Below are 26,217 nucleotides of genomic sequence, written 5' to 3'. Positions count from 1 at the left end.
TTGTTGGTGTAATTTATGGTACACTAATGTAGGCAGAAAGTACAAGTTATGAATTGGTTTTGTCTTTTTGTGTTGAAGTCAGCGGTGAAATATCGACCCTCGATTTGCATGTTATGCAAATGGGGTATTTTATTACCATTTCCCATTGCTTTAAAAGCTATATATAAACAAATCGTAACATTTTCTATAAAATATAAAAACTAGTACAGTGTTCGTATTATTTTGACAAGTAAATTTTACCTCAGATGTATATGATGTGCGTTAATCGCACAATGATAGGGTCTCGACATTAAGCGGATCTTAAATAGTCTTTCTCACCGTCTTAACTTATACAGTGTTATTCGTATATTATATCACTTAGGCCTCGTTCTTTTTTTACTTAATAGGCTTATTAATGTTTAAATATTTAATGAATTCAGTCAAATTTCTTTTTTTTTACTTAGTAAACAAAAATAACCATTAATTACTTATTTTTTACTTAATACATTCATACATTATTTATGCATTCATTATTTATACATTTAGTTATTTAATACATTAAGTACCTAATGAAAAAAAAAAAAAAAACGGCCGTTACTCGTATATTATAATAAGCATAAGTACAATATGGATGTACAATAATGTGTGTTTAATAGCATTTGACTATTTGTTTTGGTTTTGTTTTTCTTTTTTACTAATTGTGGTTCCCCGCCTTGTTCCTCCATCCCTTTATGGAAGTTTCTCCCTGCAGCTTGTCATTTTGTACATTTTAATATGGGGAAGGGCAGCTGATATTCTTAGGCACTTAGGTTAAGGTGAAATCCCTCTCACATATTAATTTTTTAATTCATAAAAAATATGGGGTCATTATTTATTTATTAAACATTTATGAATTAAATAATTAGTATGTGAAAGAGATTTCACCCGACTTAAATATATGATAACACCATCTTTACTTTTCCTTTTTAATATTGTTGTCTTAAATCAATTTACTTTGGTCAACTTTAGATGACCTTTTCTTCACGACAGGTAAATAAAAATATAAAATACAAGTGCAAAATTCCAACTTGCAACTAAGCGTCGATGAAATCCTTTTAAAATATTGCTTACGCGCGAGTAGAAAGCTACAGAAAAGCTTAATTGATGTGTAAAATAAATAAATATATAAAAGCAGTTTTAAGTGAATAATAATTTGATACACAGAGTTGCATTGTTGTCACGATCTACTGGATTCAACCTTGTGTCGCTTAAATTCGTCCATCTTTTTATTTAAAAAAATAGAATAGATACAGTGATATTCATATTCATGGAATGATGAAGGCGAACGAACTAATTCAACAACTATACCAACGACTTAAACGTTGATCTCTATAAAAGGTATACACTAAGGAAATGAGGAATTGAAGCTGGGAGACACAAACGTTGTAAAGCCCAACGGAAATTTTATAGCCCAATAATATTATCATATCCAACCCAAGGATAAAAAGAAGTATAATGATTTATCACCCTTTTGTTTTTCATCATAAACCCTTTTCATCTCTATTGAAACAAACCCTAAATTGTCGTCATGTCTCTTCCACCATAGATCCAATTAGAAATCCTACGTTGTCTCCCAGCCAAATTAGTAGGTTGTTTCAGAAGCGTATGTAAGTCGTTGCTGTCGTTACTCACCAGCCATAAATTCATCGAAAAGCATAACCCCTCTAACGTACTTATCTCTTGTTCAGCACCATAACCAATCAATGCACCCAAGACCCTAAGTGTAATCCATTGTTATCACACCCAATCGATCACAATGAAGTGCTGATAACGCCAACTAAACTTCTGATTGACTTAGATGTTAATATACAGTTCCACGGTTCATGTAATGGGCTGAACAACCATGAAAATTTGGTGCTTGTAAACTGAACAACCAGTAAGTCTATACAACTGTCACGACGTGGTTATGGCCCATTGCATCAATTAAAGTGCACATGGCTTAGGTTTTTATTCTGATGATTGCAAGGTGATCAAGATCTTTCCCAATCCTGGTCTAGCGACCTCTCATGTCTGTCTTTATAACTTTCAAACTAATAGTTGGGTCCAAATTATGGATTGCCCATTTGTCTTTATTTGGTGAAAACAATCATTCGTTTATCTTAGTGGCGGGTGTATATGTTGGGTGTGTAACAAGGGTATTGTAACCCTAAAATTTAGCTGATGAGTCTATAACATTGATTAAAGTACTAGATCACTTTAAAAACATGTATGCCAACATTATAGAGTAGTGGCAAACTTGCTATACATTTGGACTATAATTTGTGGGTGGTGGATGAATACATATGTTGGACCAAATTTCCCCTCAATATATAGACTTGGGGAATATATATCAGATGGTAACATGCATGACACTTACACTTTCCCATTTTCATTATCAAAAATCAGGGTTTCGCGCATGTTACCAGTTGATATATATTCTCCGAGTCTATTGAGGGAGAATTTGGTCCAAAATCTCTCTTCATCCATTACCAATAAATTATAGTCCCAATGTATGGCAAGTTCGCCACCAAACACTGTAATGTTGGCAGACAAGTTTTTAAAGTAATTTTGGTATTTGAATCAATGTTATAGATTCATCAGCTAAAATTAGGGTTACAATACCCTTGTTACACAACCAACATATACAACCACCCTTAAGATATACGAATGATTTTTTCCCCAAATAAAGCCAAGAAGACAATCGATAGTTAGCCCCCAACTATTAGTTTCAAAGCTATAAAGACAAACCTAAGAGGTTGCTATACCGGGATTGGTTGAGATTTTTATCACCTTGTAATCATCATAATGAAATCCTAAGGCATATGTACGTTGAGGCAATGGACCAAAACCACATCGTGGCAGTAGTACAAACTGACTGGTTGTTCCGTTTACAAACACCAAATTTTCATGGGTAGACACAACAAAAGCCCATTACGCGAACCGTGGAACTCTATATTACCATCCAAGTCAATAAGAAGTTTAGTAGGTGTTATCAGCGCTTCATAGTGATCGATTGGGTGTGATAACAAAGGATTACACTAAAGGTTGGAGTGAATCCATCAGTTATGACACTGAATAATAGACAGGTGTTTTGGGGTTTATGATTTTTGATGAATTTATGGCTCGTGAGTAAAGACAGCCACGACTAACAAACGCTCATGAAACGACCACTCGTTTGGTCGGGAGGACGTTGTAGAATTTCTAACTAAATCTGTGGTGGAAGAGACATGACGACATTTTAGGGTTTGTTTTATAGAGATGAAAAAGGGTTTATGATGAAAAGGGTTATGAATATTACACTTGTTTTTACCCTTGGGTTCGACACGATAATCCCCAAGGATTTGAGTGTATGCCATCTATACACCAATTGGCATACACCACCAATCCTAATTAATTCTTTAAGTGAATACTTGTTAATGTTGTTTAATGAAAAAAATGTCATATTTATACTTTCAAATATCAAATGTATAGTTCTAAACCGGAATGTCGATTAAGATGCCAATGACATTGAACGTATTTATAATGGAGTGGTTTTGTAACACCCCAAAAAGGCGGAATCATAGGGTATCGAGAAGATCACAACATGAGATGGTACTACATAAAGCAACAAGTCTAAATGAAATTAATGGTTAATTACCCGTGAACCAACAAGTAAGCATATAAATTATCACAAAACAACAATTCATAACAAGTTAAACAAACTTTAACACAACATGTTTCTACTATAACTAAACATAAAAATCATTTTCTTTTCATAGTTCACTTCCAAAATCACAAGATCATCTTTTGAAACCATAAACCAAACTAGAACCGAATCGATTTAAAGACTTGGCCATAGAAACTCAAGATCTAGTTAAGAAACACATTCAACAACATAAACATAAACTTTTGAAAGATATTTCACTTACCAAAACCTTCTTGAAAGTCAAAACTGAATTTTGAAGCAATTGAATGATGAACTTTTGAAATACCCAATAAATCTTGAACTTTTAAAGTTTTTAATTAGTAAGGATTTATTTAGTAATAATTTTGATCATCACACAAGCCTTAGATCCAAGATTTAGAAGAAGAAATGAAGATAAGATGATGATGAAGTTTTTGCAATTTAGGGGAAAAAAAGAAATAAGAAGATAAGGTAGAGAGCTAGTGATAAGATAAAATATGAAAGGGTAAGAGGGGTTTTTGGTGGGTAAGATCACCTACTACACACACTGCCTATACGACTAGCTAATCACAACCTTACGAGTATCATAACTAAAAGCATAAATGTATAACAATACCAAAATACGCTAAGGAACATATAGTTAACTCGACATTTTTATAATCACATAATGACACTAAGTGTCGACCTTACAAGTAATTAGGAAGGTTAACGAGGTCAAAACTCACGGGTGTTATAGGTTTGTAGGTTACTAAGTATGAAAGAATTTTAACAGCCAGAAAGGTCAACATACATGAGATGATCAACAACGTATGACGATCTGTCTTAAATAAGTTTTTTTGTATTATCTTTTCGAGTTGACATGTTTCTCAGGTATTATGGGCTATGACGACAATAATGTTTTTAATCAGTTACAATATCATTAACAAACCTCTCACTAGTGTCTATCTAAGGTGAATGAAACAACATAGATAAACAAACGACAAAGGTGATGACCTAGTGGTAAAAGTTTTGGTTTCCATTGGTAAAAATATTTGGTACCCAATTTGAATGATAAGAGTTATATAATACACTTCTTGGCGGCCACCGAACGAGCTCGAGTTAGAATTAGTATTTGGCTCGTAAAGCAAGTCAGATATACAGGTCAACAAGAAAAGCAACATACATATATGATATTCACATCACAAACACAATTTATCCCGAAGGTCTTACGTTGTTAAACATTTTTGTTTGAGCAGAAAAAAAAATGTTATTTAGCAATTTCTAGTAAACTTCCATCGTTTTTTTTAATTAATGTTATTTGTTTTTTTTATAAGTTAATTTTATGATTTAAGTTATGACAATCCCATAATTACCTTTAATTTAAAATTGTATTCAAGTTAATTAAATTTCACATTTATAACAAAAAAAATATAATCCAAATCTGATGAGTTGGCAAAATTAGGTAAAAAAAAAAAACAAAAACAAAATGTGACCCTTGTATCCTTTTTTGACTACATACTATCAAGCATATTTCATGGTATTTTTATATATCATAAATGAAAAAGCATTTTGTTTGTAGGTTTAATTTTTAGACATGAACTTGTTCGTTTCGGTTAAACTAAGAGCATGTAAAACCCAATAAAAAATTAAAGAAAAAAACTGATCAATCACTTATCAATTGTTTTATGATTAGTTATAAAGGCATATTTTAATTTATATATGACTTAAAAACTAATTAATGCATATGATATCAGCCCTATCACAATTATTTAGGCTAAAAGGAATGGTGTATATTGAGGGAGAGGAAATTTGCATCACGTCACATCCCAAATGCAATTAAGTTCGAGTCTCATGATTACATTTGTAAGGGTGAATTAATATGAGTTTTTTCGAAAGTAATGAGTTTCATCATATGCATAAGTGTATTTTAAAAGTGAGTGGTATAAAATGATGTTCTTAAAAACATATCTATACGAGTACTATATAAACATTATTACCCTTGTTGAAAAGTTAAAAAAAAAAGAGATGCGAAATGATTATTTTATCTTTAATGAATCAAATTACACTGAATATATCTCCATTACTCATTTAGATCATCATCGCCCATCACCGATATCACCGGATCATAGTCGTAGTTAACACCGTCGCATAATGCGAGACTGACTAGTATAAAATTGAAAAATTATGCATTTTGGAGAGGATGCCACCACCTAATAGGCTAATCCGCTAATATGAACACCTAGAACTAAAAAAAAATAAAAATGAGGAGTTGATTTGCTCAAGGGAAACTTTTATTCATACAAGGAATTTTAAAGACCAAAATACTCTTATATTGTTTAAGTAATCAAGTTATATGTGTTTTATGTTGACCAAAGTCACCCGAGTCCATACTCATTCCAAAGAAACTCAACGAACCTGAATATTCGTAATCTTTTGTGTTTGATTTTGGAGATTGATTGATGCCGTCTCTGACCACCATTGCCATTACGCTACGAATTCCTTCGATGCCATGTTGGAACAATGACCACCACTTTTTGAATAACTTAATGCGATAAAAAAGAAACGTGTAATTAATTCTCTAGTTTGTCGGGTTGCTATATATGTAATTGCAAAGACATGACTACGAATTCGCCGTCATCAACTCCCTAAAACAGTGGTCTTGAAGCTTTATAGTTTGGAAAATGTTTCGGATTTTATAATTCTCGTAATACACACGAACAAAAATAAATCTATATACATAGGCTGATAGGCACATATACAAATTTATACATATATACATACTCACATGTGTGTGTGAGAGAGAACATGTATTATGAGTTACAATCAGACGAAAATGAAATGTTCTCGTGATGGCGGTGGAGTAAACATCCATATTTGATAGTCAAAATCTTTGATGATTTTAGGGGTATTATTGTCTATTAATCACATTTTCCTTGTACGATATAAACTTTATTGTTGGCCAAATTAGCCCCCCAAAAAATGGCCTAAACGGATGGTGGTGGGAGGCGTCCAATTACTGAGTTGAACTGAGTTTCCGCTTTCAACTCTTAATTTCGAGATGTGTCAAATGCTATTGACTCTCTTAGTCGGAGTCGAAACTTGCAAGAGAAGGAGAACATACTTCCCCCCAAAAAATTTCTATCACTATTTATTTCCCCCCCTTTTATTAAACCCACCGACCCCCTAAATTTCCCTAATTCTTTGTCCCTTCTCCTCGTCCACAGCCGGTAAACTAATTACCTTTACTCGCTTTTCCTTTACATTTTTCACTCTAAATTAATTATAGATTAGGTTGCTGTTAAAATTAATAACAATTTTTTCTAACTCTAATGATATAGAACAGCATACAAGTAGTAGTTAGTCAGTTGGATTCAAATGGACATGGATCCTGATGACGTTTTTCGAGACGACGAAGATGATCCTGAAAATGATATCTATCAGGTTTTCTTGCAAACTTGTTGTTGCTGTCTTATTTATTATTAATTATTAAATTTATAAAAATGGTTAGACGAATGCATTTTCTTTTTCTCACACTAATGATGATTTTGATTTATTAATTTATAATAATGCTGATTTAATAAAAACAGGACAGACAGTCTAGCAAAGAACTAGTGGTGTTCCTGGTGGATGCTTCTCCCAAAATGTTCACTCTCACTTGTCCCACCGAGGTTCAGATATTTACTCTACTCTCAAACTTAATCCTTCACATATTTGTTATTGTGTTTAAATGCTTTTACGTAGTCTCAAATACGATTATTTTCGGCTTAGCTTTTAATTCAGCTATTAGTTTTGTCTATTGTGGGGCCGGTGGGTGTTTTTGCTGACGCAACTCAATATGATCGAATTTTGTACGAATTCATAAATATGTCATCCTTGATTGAAAGTTGTAGATGTGGAAAGTGTTTGTAACGACATCTAGAAATGGAAGTTGTTACACTTTATCGATTAAAATAATGTGAACCAAGACATCTGTTTCGTGTTTCATCATATCGACTAGTTTTATAATCTAACCGGACAGCTCATTTTCCAATTTTTATGATTATGGGTTACAACAAACCAACAACGTTCTAATCTTTAGATTCCTATGTTTTTTTTAGCTTGTAAATATTATTGTAATGATAAATATCTCTTTGCTATTTTTATTTGCAAGAGAATCGGTGTTTTTGATGATCGTAATGTCGTACAGGAAGATGAAGAGAATACATCTCATTTTCATGTTGCTGTGAGTTGCATTGCACAATCTATCAAGGTTCAGATCATCAACAGACCATATGATGAAATTGCCATATGCTTCTTCAATACTGTAAGAACTGGACTTGCATAATCTAGGCTTGTTGAATATTCTATAGTTCTAAGAAAAGATCTTGTTTACATGTGTATTATTTTCTGTTGATTCTATGCTATTATCTTGTGGATTAGTTATAAAGATAAATAGGAGCCCATCATGTTTTATCTTCGTTTGTGTTTGTTACATCAACTCTTTTTATTCTCTTTATAACCTGACTAATTAGTATGTATTTATTATAATGGGTATTTTTGGCAGAGAGAAAAGAAAAACTTGCAAGATCTTAATGGTGTTTATGTATTTAATGTTGCTGAAAGAGAACATTTGGACAACCTTACAGCACGGTTTATAAAGGAGTTTGATCACGTAGAAGGTATGTATGCTTGTCTCATAGTCTTATAAAAGTTATGACACCCTTGAATTTGATTGTATATGGTGAACTGTCTTTATGAATGATGGATCAGATGTTTCTTGCGCATTAATGTTTCTACTGCACTAAATTGTACGTTGGGTGTCGAAGTTGTATACCTTCTTGTTGATAGTTTTTGCTGCTAGATTTTTGTTTGTAAAGAAGGAAAGGGAAAAGTTGAACTCAAATCTAGGGTGTACTCTCTCTGTAATGTAGTTTTTGGCTTCTCAATCAACAGCTTGGGGTTCTGACTTCTGAGGTTGGTAATAAGTATCAGCTTTACAAAACAAAAGAGACTATGGGTGTACTCCAACCTTTTACTCTAAAATTAAGATTAAAGTAATGCTATATTGTACAATTGAAGGTTGTCAAGTTTGTGGCGGTATACTGGTTAGCCATAAAGACTTTAAACTATGATGATTTTTTTGGTCGTTGATGCAAATAACAAATTGTTTGCTTGACAATGTAGACTGTTCTTTTTTACATTACACCTGTTTTATGAATGTAGAATCTTTCAGTAAAGTCATTGGGAGCGAGTATGGCATTGTCCCTGGTTCTAGGGATAATTCGTTGTACAATGCACTCTGGGTTGCGCAAGCACTACTACGTAAAGGGTAGCCTTTCTTGTTTTTATCCTGTAATCATGTACATTACATTACATTTTGCTGTTCAAAAAAAATCATGTACATTACAAGTTATTAGGCCATTAGGGTATAACAATGTGATTAAATGTGCAGATCTGCCAAAACAGCTGATAAGCGCATATTGCTGCTTACAAATGAAGACGATCCTTTTGGAAAAATCAAGGGAGTGACAAAGCTAGATATGGCTAGAACAACATTGCAGCGAGCTAAGGTAAACTCTTGATGTTGGTAAAGGCATATGGCTATGTTACTATGTAGGTATCTAATTTTGATGACATTTGATTCAGAAGTTCCAACCTACTACATGGTTAAAGTTGACGTGGATATTGTTTGCTATTTACCTTTTTTTTTAGTTCTTATTGTTATTGTAGTTTTTAGTAAAATGTATCAAGATTTTATTTCTGTCTTTTTTATCAACAAACCGATTATATGAGGTTTAAGGTTACAAGTCCAACTATTTGATGTTAAAAAGTAAAATGTGGACCCTTTTTTGGGAAAATGGGGTGTAGGTGAAGTACTTACAAGATGATTATTTTTTACTTTGCAGGATGCACAAGATCTTGGAATATCGATTGAACTTCTTCCTCTAAGTAGTCCAAATGAAGAATTTAACGTCTCACTTTTTTATGCTGTACGTTGACGCCAAGAATTTATGTTTTAGATCATAAATCTCCTTTTAATGTACACATCACTGCATTAATCTTTTACATACCAGGACTTGATTGGATTGGATGGTGACGAGCTTGCTCAGTTCATGCCGTTGGCTGGAGAAAGGTATGCACAGTTCAAGTTATTTGGTTTTAATATTGTGCGGTAGAAACTATAAAGGCTGACCAACCCTCTGTGATATCCGTTAGTACTTCACATAACTAATAAGTGGTAACTCTTCTATGATTCTCATTCATATAATCTTCAAAAACTTTAGAAGATCAAGTAAGCCTCTTTTGTTATTATTTCCAGAAATTAACCAGAGGGCAGAGGACTAATATTTTATGGTATATTAGAATTTCATTGTTTTCTTAAATTTATTTTCATGAACAAGTTGTTATTGATAACCTTCATTAATTGTGTACTAACTCGAAGTAGCATGTTGTACTATATTTCTAATGCTTTAAAAGTCCTAATAAAATTGCTAGTTGGACGGTAGTACATATATGGCTATGAAGTCCTTGTGAAAACCAATATGTTGGTAGTTTCAAATGTAAATCAAATAATTGAAGTTATAAATAATGGTTCATCTTTTGATTAATAAGTGAAGGTTGATGATTATGTTACAGAGAAAATAATGAAAACAAAATCATAGTACTTATACATATACAATAGTTACTCTTCATGATTATTAGGAAAAAATCATATTGATAAAAATACTATGAAATGGCGAGCAAATGTTTGCTCAACTGGTAGTTAATATATATACTATGCATCAAGGGAGATGTGTATTTGAGTACGTCCTATATAGTGGGTTTGAGTTATATATATAGTTTTTTCATCAAATTTTGTCTTTAGTTATCTATTTACTTTTATTTAAGTGTCTATTTATGCATGCCAAAGATCACTTTGAATATTTTAGTTTGCTCTAGTGGATAAGCAAACTTGATACTGGAACAGTAGTGACTAATAACCTATTCCGTTCCTTAGTCATTCCATCGCGTTGTTCACTCCCTTCGTTGGCCATTTAATTCCATCAAAACTGAACAGAGCATTTTGTTTTTTCTTATTGTTATTCACACATTGGATAGCTGGTTTGCAATTTAGCTTTAAATCTTTTGTATGGGTATTGGGTCTTGTTATGTCTTTGTGAATGAGATATATGCTCACAATTCATTAGGTATTGCTGATTTTAAGGTTAACTACAATGGGCCAGATTCTAGAAACAAAGTTGCTTTTGTAGGATTGTTGATTCCCTTTCTGTTTCTGCTTTGGTTTATGAATCTATTTAAAAAAAAATTATTTCAGATTTGAAGACTTAAATAAACAATTAAGAAAACGCATGTTCAAGAAGCGCAAAGTTCGCAGGATCACATTTATGATCGCAGGTGGTTTATCAATCGAAGTAAATACATATGCACTTATCCGTCCTGCTGTTCCAGGTCAGCAAGTTGCTTTTATGGCATCGAAAGAAAATTAAAATAAAACTGCAAGATGGGAATTTGTGGGCCTTGGGGGCTGAATCTTTTCTGTTGTTGCAGCGAAAGTTACATGGCTCGATTCTGTCACCAATATTCCTTTAAAGGTAAATTGTTGCTTGCTATTATATCATTCTACAGCTGTGAATCTGTGATGGTTGATACTTTTTTACAAATTTCGCAGGCTGAGCGGTCCTTTATATGTGCTGACACTGGGGCACTCGTGCAAGAGACTCCAAAGCGTTTTCAAAGCTACAAAAAGTAAATTACAAATTTCGACTTACTGAAATTGTTCTATGCATTTTAATTTCATGCATGAAGGTGTTTGTTTGCTACAGCATTGGAGGTTATATTGGTTCACGCATCACTTGAGAATTTGTAGCAATTTGTCTTTTAATGGCTTACACCTGATGTACTAATCTTATATGACAATTCCATCTACTTACCCAGTGAGGATATCAAGTTTTCAGTAGAAGAGCTTTCAGAAATCAAGAAAGTTTCAACAGGAAACCTACGTCTTCTGGGTTTTAAGCCATTAAGTTGCTTGAAGGATTATCACAACCTGAGGCCACCGGCATTTTTATTTCCTAGTGACGAGGTTATCTTTTTGCCTAAAAAAGATATTTCAATGTTTTTTAATGTGATTTCTATATTACGTCCTTTTAATCAAAGCTAAACTTAAGGTGCCAGATGTCTTGTTCCTTTCCTAACTTTTCCCTAAATGCATACTAATTATTTTGCAGTAACAAAAAGCAGTTGAAATCTTTCATGCATAATTAATTGTTGTTGCACAATAAACTAGATTTCTCATTAGTGAAAGATATTCTTTTGGGTGATAGAGTACAAGTGAGCATTCAACAGAGATATAAATTGAAGGATACATGATTTTGCCATGAATTAGGAACCAAAAGAAATCGTATGATTGTGATACGAACCCATCCCATAATGGGCTCGAATCATGCCATAAGCTAAGTGTAGAACTCACTCCCAAAAGCTAGCTCAAAGGATGAGGGGATACTTAGGCTTATAAACCACCAACCAATCCCATACTTGGCCGATGTGGAATCATATCAATACCCCACCCTTTGAAGAGCCAACGTCCTCGGTCACGGCTATGTTGGTCACGGTTGGCATCCTTCTCCTTGGGTCCAAGCCACCACTCCATAGGCCACTACTCCGAGCGTTGGAACCTCGAAAGGTAGGGCTGGCTGTGATACCAATTGATACGAACCCATCCAATAATAGGCTCGCATCATGCCATAAGCTAAGTGTAGAACTCACTCCCAAAAGCTAGCTCAAAGAATGAGGGGACACCTAGGCTTATAAACCACCAACCTATCCCATACTTGGCCGATGTGGGATCATATCAGATTGGTTCATTACGACTTCATTGAATATCATAATACAGGTTTTCCTGCTTGTTTGACTATTAACAAGTTTCTGATCAATAAAATCTATTCCAATAATAGAGGTAATGGAATGAAAAGATGTTTATTTTTTTTTATCTAACTGTATGATCAGATGACCAGTAAAACTCCCCAAATATTATCTGCAAAAATACTCCTAAACTAATTTTATCTGAAAGTTTGAATATGGAAGAACTTCATGACTTCTATGTAGATATATGATGCACATGATGCTAATTTTCATCTAAACTGATTGGTTAGGCCAGTGGTTAAGAAGTGCATGTAGTTTAGACATAACATGGATTGTTTACTTCATTCTAGATGTTAAATGGATGCAAGCCATTCATTTCTCGTCGGTCGTGCTTGGGTTCTTACTTCGAAACAACTTTTATTTTTTTGCAGGAAGTGATGGGAAGCACGTGTATTTTCATTGCCCTTCACAGATCTATGATACGTCTTAAACGGTCAGTAAGCAAATCTAACTACATTTGATTGTAAGAAATATTTTTTGACTGATCCCACCTCTAAATATCACTTTGTGGAATATATATGGATGAGGAAATATAGTATTTAGTGTGCTAGCTGTCTTAAGTTTAATTTTAAGTAGAAAAAAATATTTGTTTTGCTTTCTCTTCTGCTACTCCTTCATCCTACTTTCCAGCCCCCTTCACCAAGTTGTGTCAGAGAAAATCGTGATTCTGTGTCACTAGCAAGGGAACAGAGGTATTGCAATTTCAAATTTATAACAAAAAACTTGAAAGCACTCTGTACTGAGTCGGGGTTTAAAAAGCGCACCTTAGGCAGTTAGGCGCGCTCAAGTGCTAGGTGACCTAAGGCACTCCTCCTGCCGCTTTGTGCCAAAATAGTTGCAATTTTTCTACATAAGTTCTGGACTGCTAGTTAGTGTGCTCTTCTAGTTTAATCTTACAACCTTTAAGCAACCTTCTTTTGATAATCTTATGTGATTATTAGTTTATAACTTGTATTAGAGTACATGGGTTCTGGTTTGCTAGGCTGTGGACTGCCAGTTAGCCCACTAATCATTAAAATTGATGGTTAATCTCAACATATTTGGTTACTTTTAGTAATATATGTGTCATAATTTATAAATATTATATAAATAATCTATAGTTTTTATTCAAAAGTGCGCGCCTTGATACGAAAATCCTGTTGATTTTGCTCTTGGAAAATGAACCCTGTCGCTTTTGTACGCCTCACAATTTATAAAACCAAGTAATCAAGTACTGAACTTAAAGTAGAATCCAGAAGAAAGATCTCATGAAACAAAATTTACAACCCCTTAAGTTCTAGTTTAATGGAAGATTTTTCAGTACGTTGTTTAATAACCATCATGCAATTTAAGAAATAATCATTGTTTTCTAGTACCATGTTTAGTGGAAGATCTCATGAGGGCTTCCATAAAAGAATCAAAAGTTGCATATGTATATCTTGTCTATATGAAATATTGTGCTTTTGATTTTGATTTTGCCATGGTCTCCTCTCCATCTTGGAGGCCACCCCTGTAACTATATGTCCCTTGGGATTAACCTAATATGATCTGTTTCTGAAAAGAAAAATCTTGTCTATATGACTGGCCTGTCAGATGTATGTATGTTTTTTAGGATTTACTCGAAGTCTCTTATGGTTTATGTGCTTTCAGTTTTGCAGTTGCATTTTATGGGAGTTCAACTCATCCTCAGTTGGTTGGACTGATTGCACAAGTAAGACATGGTTATCTGCTTACTTGTCCCTACTTTTGCATTAACAATTCATGTTTTTTTGATTCTATGCTTATAACCATTTTATCTAAATACCCTGCTGTGACTTGCCTTTTTCTTGAGTTTCATTCTAGGACAGTTTTAAAGGGCACACTCCGGCTCCATGAATTAATCTAGTGCGGTTACCATAGTATAACTGATTGTATGCCTGATTATGTATTAGCATCCACTTTAGCAAACTCAGTGTCAACCTTGTTTTTTAACTATGAACGCCTCTTCTTAAATTTAGGTTATGTTAGCCTAGAGGATGTATGTTACACAAAGCTCTACTGCTATGACAATTATATAAAACGGAGCCATCGTGTGTGGTCATGGTAAATTAAAGGGGTGATGATCCGTACACCACCCGTTTTTAGTCATACACCACCAAACATACTTTAAGATGTTGTGCCGTAGGCCCGTAGTATAACTTAAAGCATGTTTAATGGTGTACGGCTAAGAACTGGTGGCTTGCCCTAAATTTTAAGGAGCTTTTTCTTGATGCTATTTAATTAGCACAATTTTTTTTCTAGGTTTGATTGAATGTGCAATTCATGCAAACAATCCTTTGGTTTTTTCTTTCCCAACTTGCTGCTTTAATCTTATGATTCTGCTAAACTTTTATTATGAGTAGGAGGAGATCATTGAAGGTGGTGGTCAGATTGAACCACCAGGAATGCACATGATATATCTTCCATATTCTGATGACATAAGACCCATAGAAGAGGTAATAAAGTGTCCTAATGATTTTATTTTACAGAAAACATTATCAAATCACTACAAACCCTTTGTTTCTTCAAAAATTTTAATGTTGCTGTTTGCATCTTGCAGCTTCACGCAGAGACTAGTGGTGTGATTCCCGTGGCCACTGATGATCAAGTCCAAAAGGCTGCTGCTTTGGTGAAACGCGTAGACTTGAGAGATTTTTCTGTCTGCCAATTTTCAAATCCTGGTATTTCCCTTTTTTTTGGATATATTGTTCAACAATGGACAGAAATATGAACAGTATCCCTAGACATTGTTATAGACCGCATTTTCTTTTTTAATCTAGTAATTATGAGCTGTTTTCTTGTATTTTTGTGCTAGTACTTTATATCTCCATACACACGTAATGTGACGTTGTTTCTATAGCCCTGCAGAACCACTACGCTGTGGTACAAGCTCTGGCCCTTGATGAAGATGAGATGCCTGAAATTGTTGATGAAACTCTTCCGGATGAAGAAGGCATGACTAGGTATTCACACAGTGTTCTCCGTTCACATTTTTCTGTAATATGTATGCTTTTACGATGAGTTGTATAATTATAGGTCAGGGATTGCTAAAGCGTTGGAAGAGTTCAAGATTTCCGTCTACGGAGAGAACTATGTTGAAGAAAATGAAAATCCAGTTCAGGGAAAGGCAAATAATGCCACCAAGAAAAGGAAAGCGGCTGCTGAAGACAAGAGTGCATACTATGACTGGGGCAAACTCGCAGATGATGGAAAGGTGATGATTTTGCTGGCTGTGTTAAGGAATTTAGGCCATCACACATCTAGAAATTTTATTGAACTGTGTGTCCATATCAAAGTTAAATGCTAAGTAGTTAAATTTTGAGTGGTTTTATTCATTATGTTCTGTTTGTTGAGTGCAGTTGAAAGATCTGACTGTAATGGAGCTAAAGAACTACTTAATAGCTAACGGTCTTACTGTAGCGGGGAAAAAGGAGGCTTTAATTAGTAGGATCTTAACACACTTGGGCAAATGACAAGTAGCATGTCTTTTTCCATAGATTGAATTTTGCGTTGCCTACTACCATGGTTATTTATGATTTGTCGAATGTACAGAATTCTACTTTTGTTATGGACCAAATGTTTATTTTGTCAAATATACTCTAAATTATTTGCAGCAGTTGAATATTTGAAATGGTAGTTGTGTGAAACCCCATCCTAGGCAAGAGGGGGATAAAAGATGAAAAATATGTGCTCTATGCCTCTATATAATGTGTATTTTGAGTCTTTGGTTTTCTATTAGTGGTGAATCAAATAATAACTGGGATTCTGTTTTACTTTTGGTACCATTTTGGCCCAAGCAAGTGTTTGGTTCATATGCATTTATACACTTTTCTTTTAAAACCTTGCTAATTAAATAACAAGTTTTTTTTAGTTTATTTTAGTGTTTTTTTTAAGGGTGTGAATTTCACGCGAATGTTTAGAGGTCTAACATATGTTGCTTTAACCGGACCCGCATTAAAGAGCTTTTCACCTAATAAATCCCAGTTTAAACCTCTTGATGAGAAACTCATATCATTCATAGACCTGGAATAGAAATTCATCAAAATTTAGTGATAGGTTTTTAGTGTACTTGCCTTTTATTATGTTTATATAAGTTTGTAAATGGATTGTGATCACTGGTCTAAATTTTAATATAGTCATAAGTCATGACAGACATTAAGATCTGTTTTTTTTTTTTTCCTTCAAAATTTTAATACGAGTATATAAAATACGTGAAGTAAAAAGAAATTGCAAATGTTTTTTTGTATAGTCGGAGAGGTTATCTTGGATCCAATGAAATGAATGCATGTGGCTAGTGGGAAAACCACTCGTGGATACAAGGAGCTTAGTTTTTTATTTTTTTTAACACTCGGATAGAATATCACAACTGACTTGACGAGGGTCAAACTCTGCTTTGATCCACCACCGGTATCGCATATAGAAGTAGAAGGAGAAGCTTCTTACCTGTCTTGATTCCGTATAGAGCCATAGGCCACGTATAATTCATTTCAAGTTCTAGACTATTGTTTTAATTTGGTCCACGCTAGTGATCCCTTCTCACCAAATACTTTATAGGAAGAAAAACCCTTTATTAATCCGTTCGAAGGCACGACGATTAATATAAGTAAAACTCTTGTCTCTTCGGGTCTTGAACATGAGTCTCTCAGGAACAAACCTTCATTGAAAAGCTTCCCGTGCCATTGGGTTATCAACTCAACGACCGAGGAGTTTAATTCTTACTTTGCAATGTGTATAGGTTGGTACATAATATTTGTATAACATATAGTACTATCATATTTAATTCTTTTAAAAGTTCACTATATATTTTTAATTCAATTAATTTTGGTGATTGGTTTAGTTTACTTCTGTCAAATCATAACTTAATACAGATCGACACATCACGAATTATTGCTCAAGTTTGGACTTTTTAAATCCCTCTTACAAGGTGCCATCATTTTTGAATGCGCCCCGTATCTCGACCACCATTTTTAGTAATTTGACCAGGCAGATTTTGCAGCGACCCTTGCTGCAATAACCCTCGCCACGTCAGCATTCCACTCACCCGCTTTAAATGTTTGACCGACTCTTACTCCACTTATTGCAGCGACCCTCGCTGCAATAAGTTAACCCGGAGCCGTTTTTAAAAACCGATCCACCCATCCATCTATTCCATCATTTTCCTTCCTCCACCTTTCAAAAAATAACATTTTCTTACACTTTTTCTTCCTCCACCCATCTATTGCAGTACCGCCGCCAGCCACCACCGTCCACCGCCAGCCACCACCGTCCAGTACCGCCAGCCGCCGCCGCCGTCCACCGCCACCGCAGTACCGCCAGTGTCGGGATTATCCTCCCCCAAATTCCGGCCGGTCGTCCTCCCCCAAATTTTCAAGCCATTTCAAATTCTGGTATGTATTTTATGCTTTTCCCAATATCCAAACCATTATTTTTTGTATTTAGACCATTACTAATTTTTGCAGCGACCCTCGCTGCAAAAAGTGAAAAAATGCGGGCCTCCATGGTATGTTAGTATAGTTTTTGTATATATATATATCAGTTTTGTTAATTTGTTAGAATTATTAGTTGTTTATAGGATTTTAATAGGTTTGTTAGTATATTGGTATGTTATTATTAGTTTTGTTAGTTTTGTTAATTAGTTAGTTTTGTTAGAATATTGGTATGTTAGTATAGTTTTTGTATATTTATTAGTTTTGTTAGTTTTGTTAGGATTATTAGTTGTTTATAGGATTTTAATAGGTTTGTTAGTATAGTTAGTTTTGATTTGTTGATAATTTAGTGATTTGTTAGGAGCCACGAATTTGTTTTGTTAGTGATTTGTTAGAATATATATCATTAAATGCAAAATTACGTAGATTAAAATTTGTTAAAAAAATGATTAAAATAAATAGGCAAGATTATGTAAAAATTTTGATTAAATAAACTACTTAAGACGTAATAAAATTTAGTTCAACAAAAATATACATAAAAATTAATTATAAAAATTAAGTTCAAAAGTATATAAAATTAAGTTAAAAAGTTAATATATTGATTTGTTAGAATATTTTAGTCATTAGTGTTAGGTGTTTTACTTTTTGGTTAGAATATTGACAAAATAAAAATGACGTAGATTAAAATTTGTTAAAAAATTGATTAAAATAAGTAGCCAAGATTATGTTAAAAATATATGTATTGAACTAAATATACAAAATTATGTAAAAATTTGAATTAAAAATTTTGATTAAATAAACTACTTAAGACGTATTAAAAATTACTATAAAGTTAAATTTAAAAGTATAAAAGTAAATTTATATTGTATAAACGGAGTTCTAAAAATTATTATCAAGTAAAAAAGATATATATAAAAGTAATTAAATTTGTGATAATTTTGTTATATGATTTGTATTTTGCAAAAAACGTATAATATGATTTGTATTTTGCAGTATAGATGGTGACTTACCATGGCGGTGATGGCGGCAATGAAGACCCACGTCGACCATGGTGGAAGATTACATGGGGCTGCAAAGGCAGCGGCGGTAAGGAATTTGGTTTTTTTATAATTCATATTTTAATTTAATATTTTTTTTACTAACTTGTCTTTTTAGAATTTGGTTCTTTATAATTCATATTTTAATTTAATTTTTCTTTCAATAGCTTTAACATCCTACGGGGCGTACTACCACGATGATATTCTTCTTCCAGAAATAATCTCTCCTCTTCAGTCAACCTTCTTGCGTACGCGTAACCCTCCAGATTCTCAGCTGGATAGTGATTATGTGTGTCGTCTACAACGGTTATCCTCCAACCATCATCAGTTAAACAACCGATTAATCTAAAGGGGCACTGACATTTAAGTGTCTTTTTAACGAGCCCGCCTATCCTATCATCCATTTTCCCAGAAAGATTACAGACTATAGTCACTTTATTTTTGACACCAGCTAAGTTGGAATTTGTTCGTCGTTTGATTAACACATAACCAAGCTGCAATCCTGTACTTTTGGCCCAGTTGAACAATTCTTCGTGTGAATCGAACACCTAAATTAGTTTTTTTTTTAAATTTATCATTAAATTGTATACTTATAAATATCTAACATTTTAAAATTGCAATAAATTTAAGAACCAAACACAAATTAAATAGTACTAAAATATAAATATTCTAATGATATTTGCCTAAATTAGTTTTTTTTTAACAAATTATCATTAATTTGTATACTAATAAATATCTAACATTTTAAATATGCAATATCTAACATTTTAAAATTGCAATAAATTTAACAACGAAACACAAACTAAATAGTATTAAAATATAAATATTTTAATGATATTTGCCTAAATTACTTTTTTTTTAAATTATCATTAATTTGTATACTAATAAATATCTAACATTTTAAATATGCAATATCTAACATTTTAAAATTGCAATAAATTTAACAACGAAACACAAATTAAATAGTACTAAAATATAAATATTTTAATGATATTTGCCTAAATTAGTTTTTTTTTAAAAAAATATCATTAATTTGTATACTAATAAATATCTAACATTTTAAAATTGCAATATCTAACATTTTAAAATTGCAATAAATTTAACATCCTAACACAAATTAAATAGTACTAAAATATAAATATTTTAATGATATTTGCCTAAATTAGTTTTTTTTTTATAAAAATTATCATTAACTTGTATACTAATAAATATCTAACATTTTAAATATGCAATATCTAACATTTTAAAATTGTAATAAATTTAACAATGAAACACAAATTAAATAGTACTAGAATATAAATATTCTAATGATATTTGCCTAAATTAGTTTTTTTTTAAATTATCATTAATTTGTATACTAATAAATGTATAACATTTTAAATATGCAATATCTAACATTTTAAAATTGCAATAAATTTAAGAACGAAACACAAATTAAATAGTACTAAAATATAAATATTTTAATGATATTTGCCTAAATTAGTTTTTTTTAAAAAGGCGTCTGGTAACCCGACCACCTTTTTGGTAACCCAAATTATCATTAATTTGTATACTAATAAATATCTAACATTTTAAATATGCAATAAATTTAACAAAAAAACACAAATTAAATACTACTAAAATGTAAACTAATAATGATATTTGCCTAAATTAGTTTTTTTTAAAGTTAACAAGGATACCTGATCGATGTGGAAAACCCTAGCGTCGTAGTCAAAATAAGGGGCCGCCTCTGGTATGTCAAATTCTTCATCAGGTTCTTCTAAGTGAAGCTCAAAACCTTCCGCACCCATTTCGCCCCATATACTTTCAAAATCCATCTGAAATAATGATAAACTATAATAATAATACTAAAGATCTACAATTTATAGTATATTGAAAATCTAATGTATATCTATATATCTATATATATAAATGAAAACAATAACATATATATATATATATATATTGAAAACTGATAATAATAATACTAAAGATTGTGAAAGAACAAATATATAGAACAAATAGATTGTGAGAAATAGAAAGAACAAATAGAAAGAACTTGAAAACGATTGTTAAACTTTCGGACGCTGATAATAATAATACTAAAGATTGTGAAAGAACAAATATATAGAACAAATAGATTGTGAGAAATAGAAAGAACTTGAAAACGATTGTTAAACTTTCGGACACTACAAGTTTCTATATATAGAACCGCCCGTACACTGTTGACTTGATGGTCCACAGTGGAATTTGTTTTTATCCACTTTTTGCAGCGACCCTCGCTGCAAAAAGTGTGGTCATTTTACTAAAAAACTGGTCGGGTCACCAGACGCCTTTTTGAAGCTTACTTATGCAGTCTCAAAATTTACTTTTAGTGTTTCTATTTTTATGTGTTAAAAAATAAACGTCTAAGATTAATATTATGTCAATACCGTTCAAGATTGAAATAATACATTGTGTATGAAAAATGAAAACATCTTTTTAACTCAAGAAAAAGATTACGACAGAGTATCATTGAGGATTTTAGACTACATAAGAGCAGCTAGACTAATCAGTTAGCCCAACCTATTAGATCCGAAACAATTCAAACCATCATTTTGCCAACTAAACCTCATTTTTATTTATATAAGCAGATGAAGAATACCTTATGTTTAGTGTCTATACTCGATACATTTTAGATATAAAGACATACACACGTGAAACTCAAACAAATAGCTAATTAAATATTTAAATCTGTCAAATTTCATTCTCAATCAACCAACCTTCATAATAAAATTGGAGATTTTAAATCAAAAAAATAATTATAAAAAAAATATAAGAATGAAAGAAAGCTAGCACGTTCCTCCACCGGCAAAGCAAAAAGATAGATATATATATATACATAATAACCAGATTCAAATTTCCATTGAAAAAAAAGAAATCTCCAAATGAATTTCTTCAGTTCCGTCTTCTCCGATGACCCGGATCCATCGGAACCCGAAACCCCGAATTCACCCCCAAATCCGAACCCGCCTTATATTCCAACAATCACATCCGCATGGACCTTCGGAACCACTTTAATGCAAACCCTAGCTTCCAAATCAGAATCCGTTCTCGAAACTTACCGCCGTGATCTCCATGAATTCAGCTCCGGTATCAAATTAGAAACCTCCGTCATCCGTGATGCCGCCGTTAAAGCCGTTAATAACTTACCGGCTTCTCTTGAAGCCGGCGCCGACTTAGCTCAAAACTCGCTTGAATCCGTCGGCCAAGCCATCGATGATCTCGGCTCCACCGTTACTGAGATTATAGCTCACGGTAAGGATTCAATCTTAGCTGTTGATTATTCTGATAGTGATAATGATAATGCTAATAATAGTAGTAGCTATAATAATGTCGATAGGAATGATAACAAGTTAGGGTTAGCGAAACCGTATAGTAGACTTGATGCGCAAATTAGGACGATACGTAGCGATATGAATACGTATTTGAATGATCCTGAGGATTTGGTTGAGTTTAATGGGTGGAAGTTAGGGTTTAAGATTGATGAGATGGTTGGGGAGATTGAGGAGGTTTTGAGAGAGGATGATGGTGTGGTTGAGGAGATATATAAGGAGATTGTGCCGGAACGAGTTGAGGAAGGCGTGTTTTGGCTGAGGTATTTTTATCGGGTTTATAGGGTTAAGAAAGCGGAGGAGGCTAGGGTTAAGCTTGTGACTAGAGCGATTTCTGGTGAGGAAGACGAGGAGTTGAGTTGGGATGTTGATGAAGATGAGTATGAGGAGAATGCGGAGGGTGATTTGAGAGTCGAAGAGAAAGAAGGGGTTGCGTTGGGAAAGGATGACGGTGAGGGAACGGGTGGTTCGGGGTTGAAAGATGGGGATAGGAATGAAACGGAAGTTGAGAAGTTAGAAAAGAAAGATGATGTGAAAACGGTATCGTCTGAAGGGAAGACGGATAGAGATAGCGATATATCGATTGTTTCTAGTCAACCATCACCTGATGAAGACGGATGGGATGAGATTGAAGATATAGGTAGCAACGATGAGAATAAGGAAAAAGTAGAGAAAGTTGTGACTCATGAAAGTCCTGATAGAGCCGAGTTGCGTAAGCAATTGAATGTTGCCGAGGAGGAAGAAGATCTTACATGGGATATCGAAGATGATGATGATGAGCCTGTTAAAGCTTAAACTTTACAAATAATTTCAAATTTAATTAGTCAAAGTGACCCTTCTATAGGGGCGATTTACTTGGTAAGTAGTTGGACATGTTATTGAGTTTCCATCCATGCGCTTTCTTGCCTGTTTGTGATGTATATAATGTGTATGTATCTTCTAAAGAAGCAAATTGCAATATAATGTCTCACTTTTCATTGATATGTTACTCTCTTGCAACTTTACTTAATCGTATATGCATTACATGTGATCTGAATCTTGTCTGCCATTAGGAAAGTGTCAAATTATTGAGCATGATATGCATTCAAGTTCCAGTTTGAATAGTGGTTTAAATGGATATTTGTAGATTTTTTGCATACTGTGGACTGCAGATTGTCAGTTAGTTACATTCTGCAGATGTCTCCGGAAAATTTAATGACTTGCACATAGGTGGCGTCGCGTCAATGTCACATTAAAGTATTGGTGATGTGAAGTTTTGAAAACAATGACTGTAAGTTTGAATTATGCTGATGTTTATTGTGGCCTTCATATGGGATAGATAATTTCAATGTCACTTTCAAAAAATTTATTTTTGTGGATCGCTGAACTAAAAAGAATGCTTTGTGTTCAAAGCTTAATTTTACCCTGCTCATTTGAATTGGTGTGCATTATCATATTCTTAGAACACTGGGTGGAAGGGTCTGGTAAAACTTTTGCAGATATTCATTACATTTGTAAGCCTATTTAAATATCACTACCTGCAATGGAGCTAAATACAGTGCACAGAATGAGTGCATTTGGATTCATCAGCGGCTTCCATTGTCATGATTCATCATTCATGAGCTTGCTTTACAACCCATCAGAGTACACTGGGAAGTCTTGGAGGTTACAATAACCTATATGGACAGAAGGTCTGGCATGCACCAGAATCATATTCAAAATGGGGCCTGTGGCCTGGAGTACTCGGTGTGTTAAACTATATGGAAGTCCTGATTTGTGCAAGCAATTGAGGTTTTCGAAGGAAGATAAATATCTTACAAGGATATCGGAGATGATGATACTGATGATGAGTCTGATAAAGCATGAAAACTCACAACTATCTGAGTTCGATACACATAATACCCCTGTTTTGGGTTTCTTATGTGGTTAGTACTTGAACCGTGTTCCTTAGTTTCCATTCTCTTTCTAGCCTGATTCTGATGCATATATTGTGAACTTTTCTTCTATAGGAAGCAAAACGAATTGTATTTTCTCACATTTCAGTAATATGGTAGTCCCTGCTCCCTAGTAACTCCCCTTTTAATTTATATATATAGCAATGCTTACAATTTGTTTGAATAAATTATAGTATACATATGTGCTTGAACATCATCTTTGATGCACTTGCATTCACTGGTTTTTGTTATTCTCCTGGAGAAGTAGGATTATTTAATCCAGAAACATCAAAGATGGTATTGAAATTGGATTGCCATGGTCCATTAGGAATTTAGGATTTTAGTATAGTTCTCTTCATATCAATAAGGTACTCTTTATACATGAAGCATTTGTGAATGTTAGCATGATTTGCTCTCGCCTCTCAGTTAGTGGAGATGGGTTTGAGTAGCACTATGTAGTTGTATACCGTATCTGTGATTATGTTGATGGTTACAACCTACAGGTGTACCTGGATAATTGACATTGTTTCATGCCCCTGGGCCCAGGTATAGTGTCAATGTCACTATAATTATTGATGATACTACTATTTTCCCATCTTTGTTGGCGAAACGATTTCATTCATGAAGACAACAGAAAATGTATGATCAGAAAACAGTGGTACCGATCTATGTCGATGATCCATTGTGATTGTGGCCTATAGATGGTCGACATGAGTTCTACTGTAACTTAGTTACTCTTAACACTCAGTTCTCGAGTTTTTTGTTGGAAGGAATTGAAAAGATTGTGAAGGATCTTAAAAATAGTTGTGTTCTTAAGTTTTATTTAAGAGAAGAAGAGAAAAGAAAGGAAAAGGTTTAGAAGGAGAATACAATAGATTTTAACCAAGAAACTTTCATCCCATTTTTGGGATGATTGGGAAGGATGGAAAATCTACCCCTTCTCTTCCATTCATCTCTATTCTTCTCTTCTCCTTTCTTTAAAAATGGAACTCGAGAACTGAGCATTACAGTCTTACTTTCCATAATGTGAATATGTGATACAATCTATCCAATGTACTGGTCTACTTTATTTAGTAATAGAAGTTGATAGTTATAAAAAAACCTTCTTCGCTCGCTAAAGAATGCTTCATTAGAAACCAGTACCCCTTTTGGTTAGTCGATGTAGTAATATTAGGACAACCCTAAGGCGTCAACTTGTACAGATGGTCATTACATTACGTATGTGAACAATTGAACATATATGGCTAAATACTACACAATTAAATAATAAAGTATATGGCCTTTATTACACCTTTGGATTCATAGGCAATTTCAATAGTCATGAACTTCAAGAGTTCAAGTTACAACCGATTAGAGTACATTGGGAACTTTTGGAGGTTCGGGCGGGACTGACAACCCATATGGATCAGGAGGTCCGGGATGCACCAAAGAACCATGTTGAAAAGGGGGCCTAGATTGGCCTGGGAGACTGGGAGGATTAGACACTCCAAATGGGCTGTGCGGACCCCCTAAATCTCCAAGACGGCTGTCTATCGGGCCTGAAGGTGGAGCAAGTAAAGGAGTGGCTGGTTGTGGTCGACCACCACAACAGTCTCGAAGGAACCAACAGCAGCATAACAAACTAAGGCTGCAATACAAATATATACAAAAAGTTGAAATTGAGCATATAGCAAGGTACCCTGACGCATTGCCACAATCATAAATTCATACTGTTATCTAATATTGTAACATTTAATGGTGTATCCATTACATGTCACCACAGGTATCTAGTATCTAGTATTTTTAAAGCATTTCGAGGTTTGCAACACATTTGAACTAAGTTTAAACGTCATAAACCAAAAAAAATATCAAGTTCTTTTAAAATCTTTGAACTGAACAGGAAATATTGTATTGTAACTATATATACAAAAAAGTAAATAGGATTTCGGCCTATCTAAATTCGTATCATTT

The 26,217-nt window shown here is 33.5% G+C and overlaps 2 protein-coding genes across 3 annotated transcripts; both read left to right on the top strand.

Annotated features, from left to right (window-relative positions):
- Positions 1-6,730: 6,730 nt before the first annotated feature.
- LOC122578082 (ATP-dependent DNA helicase 2 subunit KU70) lies at positions 6,731-16,131 on the top strand. Of its 2 annotated transcripts, none has more exons than XM_043749952.1 (20): positions 6,731-6,867; positions 6,984-7,081; positions 7,228-7,308; positions 7,827-7,943; positions 8,184-8,298; positions 8,843-8,948; positions 9,072-9,189; positions 9,526-9,609; positions 9,694-9,752; positions 10,935-11,068; positions 11,168-11,211; positions 11,289-11,365; positions 11,555-11,702; positions 12,913-12,974; positions 14,171-14,231; positions 14,902-14,994; positions 15,099-15,219; positions 15,399-15,501; positions 15,575-15,752; positions 15,898-16,131. In XM_043749952.1, the coding sequence occupies exons 2-20, from the start codon at positions 7,016-7,018 to the stop codon at positions 16,009-16,011; spliced, it is 1,881 nt and encodes a 626-aa protein (XP_043605887.1). In that variant the 5' UTR covers positions 6,731-6,867; positions 6,984-7,015; the 3' UTR covers positions 16,012-16,131. The 2 variants fall into 2 exon arrangements, with proteins under 2 accessions (XP_043605887.1, XP_043605886.1); XM_043749951.1 differs by having other exon boundaries at positions 6,979-7,081.
- Positions 16,132-21,907: 5,776 nt separating this feature from the next.
- Positions 21,908-23,149, top strand: LOC122610968 (protein DOS2-like). Its single transcript, XM_043783920.1, has one exon. It carries the CDS (start codon positions 21,908-21,910, stop codon positions 23,147-23,149), a length of 1,242 nt encoding a protein of 413 aa, XP_043639855.1.
- The last annotated feature ends 3,068 nt before the right edge of the window (positions 23,150-26,217 follow it).

The sequence above is a fragment of the Erigeron canadensis genome, chromosome 8 (assembly GCF_010389155.1).
Source record: "Erigeron canadensis isolate Cc75 chromosome 8, C_canadensis_v1, whole genome shotgun sequence".
NCBI lineage: Eukaryota > Viridiplantae > Streptophyta > Magnoliopsida > Asterales > Asteraceae > Erigeron > Erigeron canadensis.
This window is presented reverse-complemented; position numbering and strand designations above follow the sequence as displayed.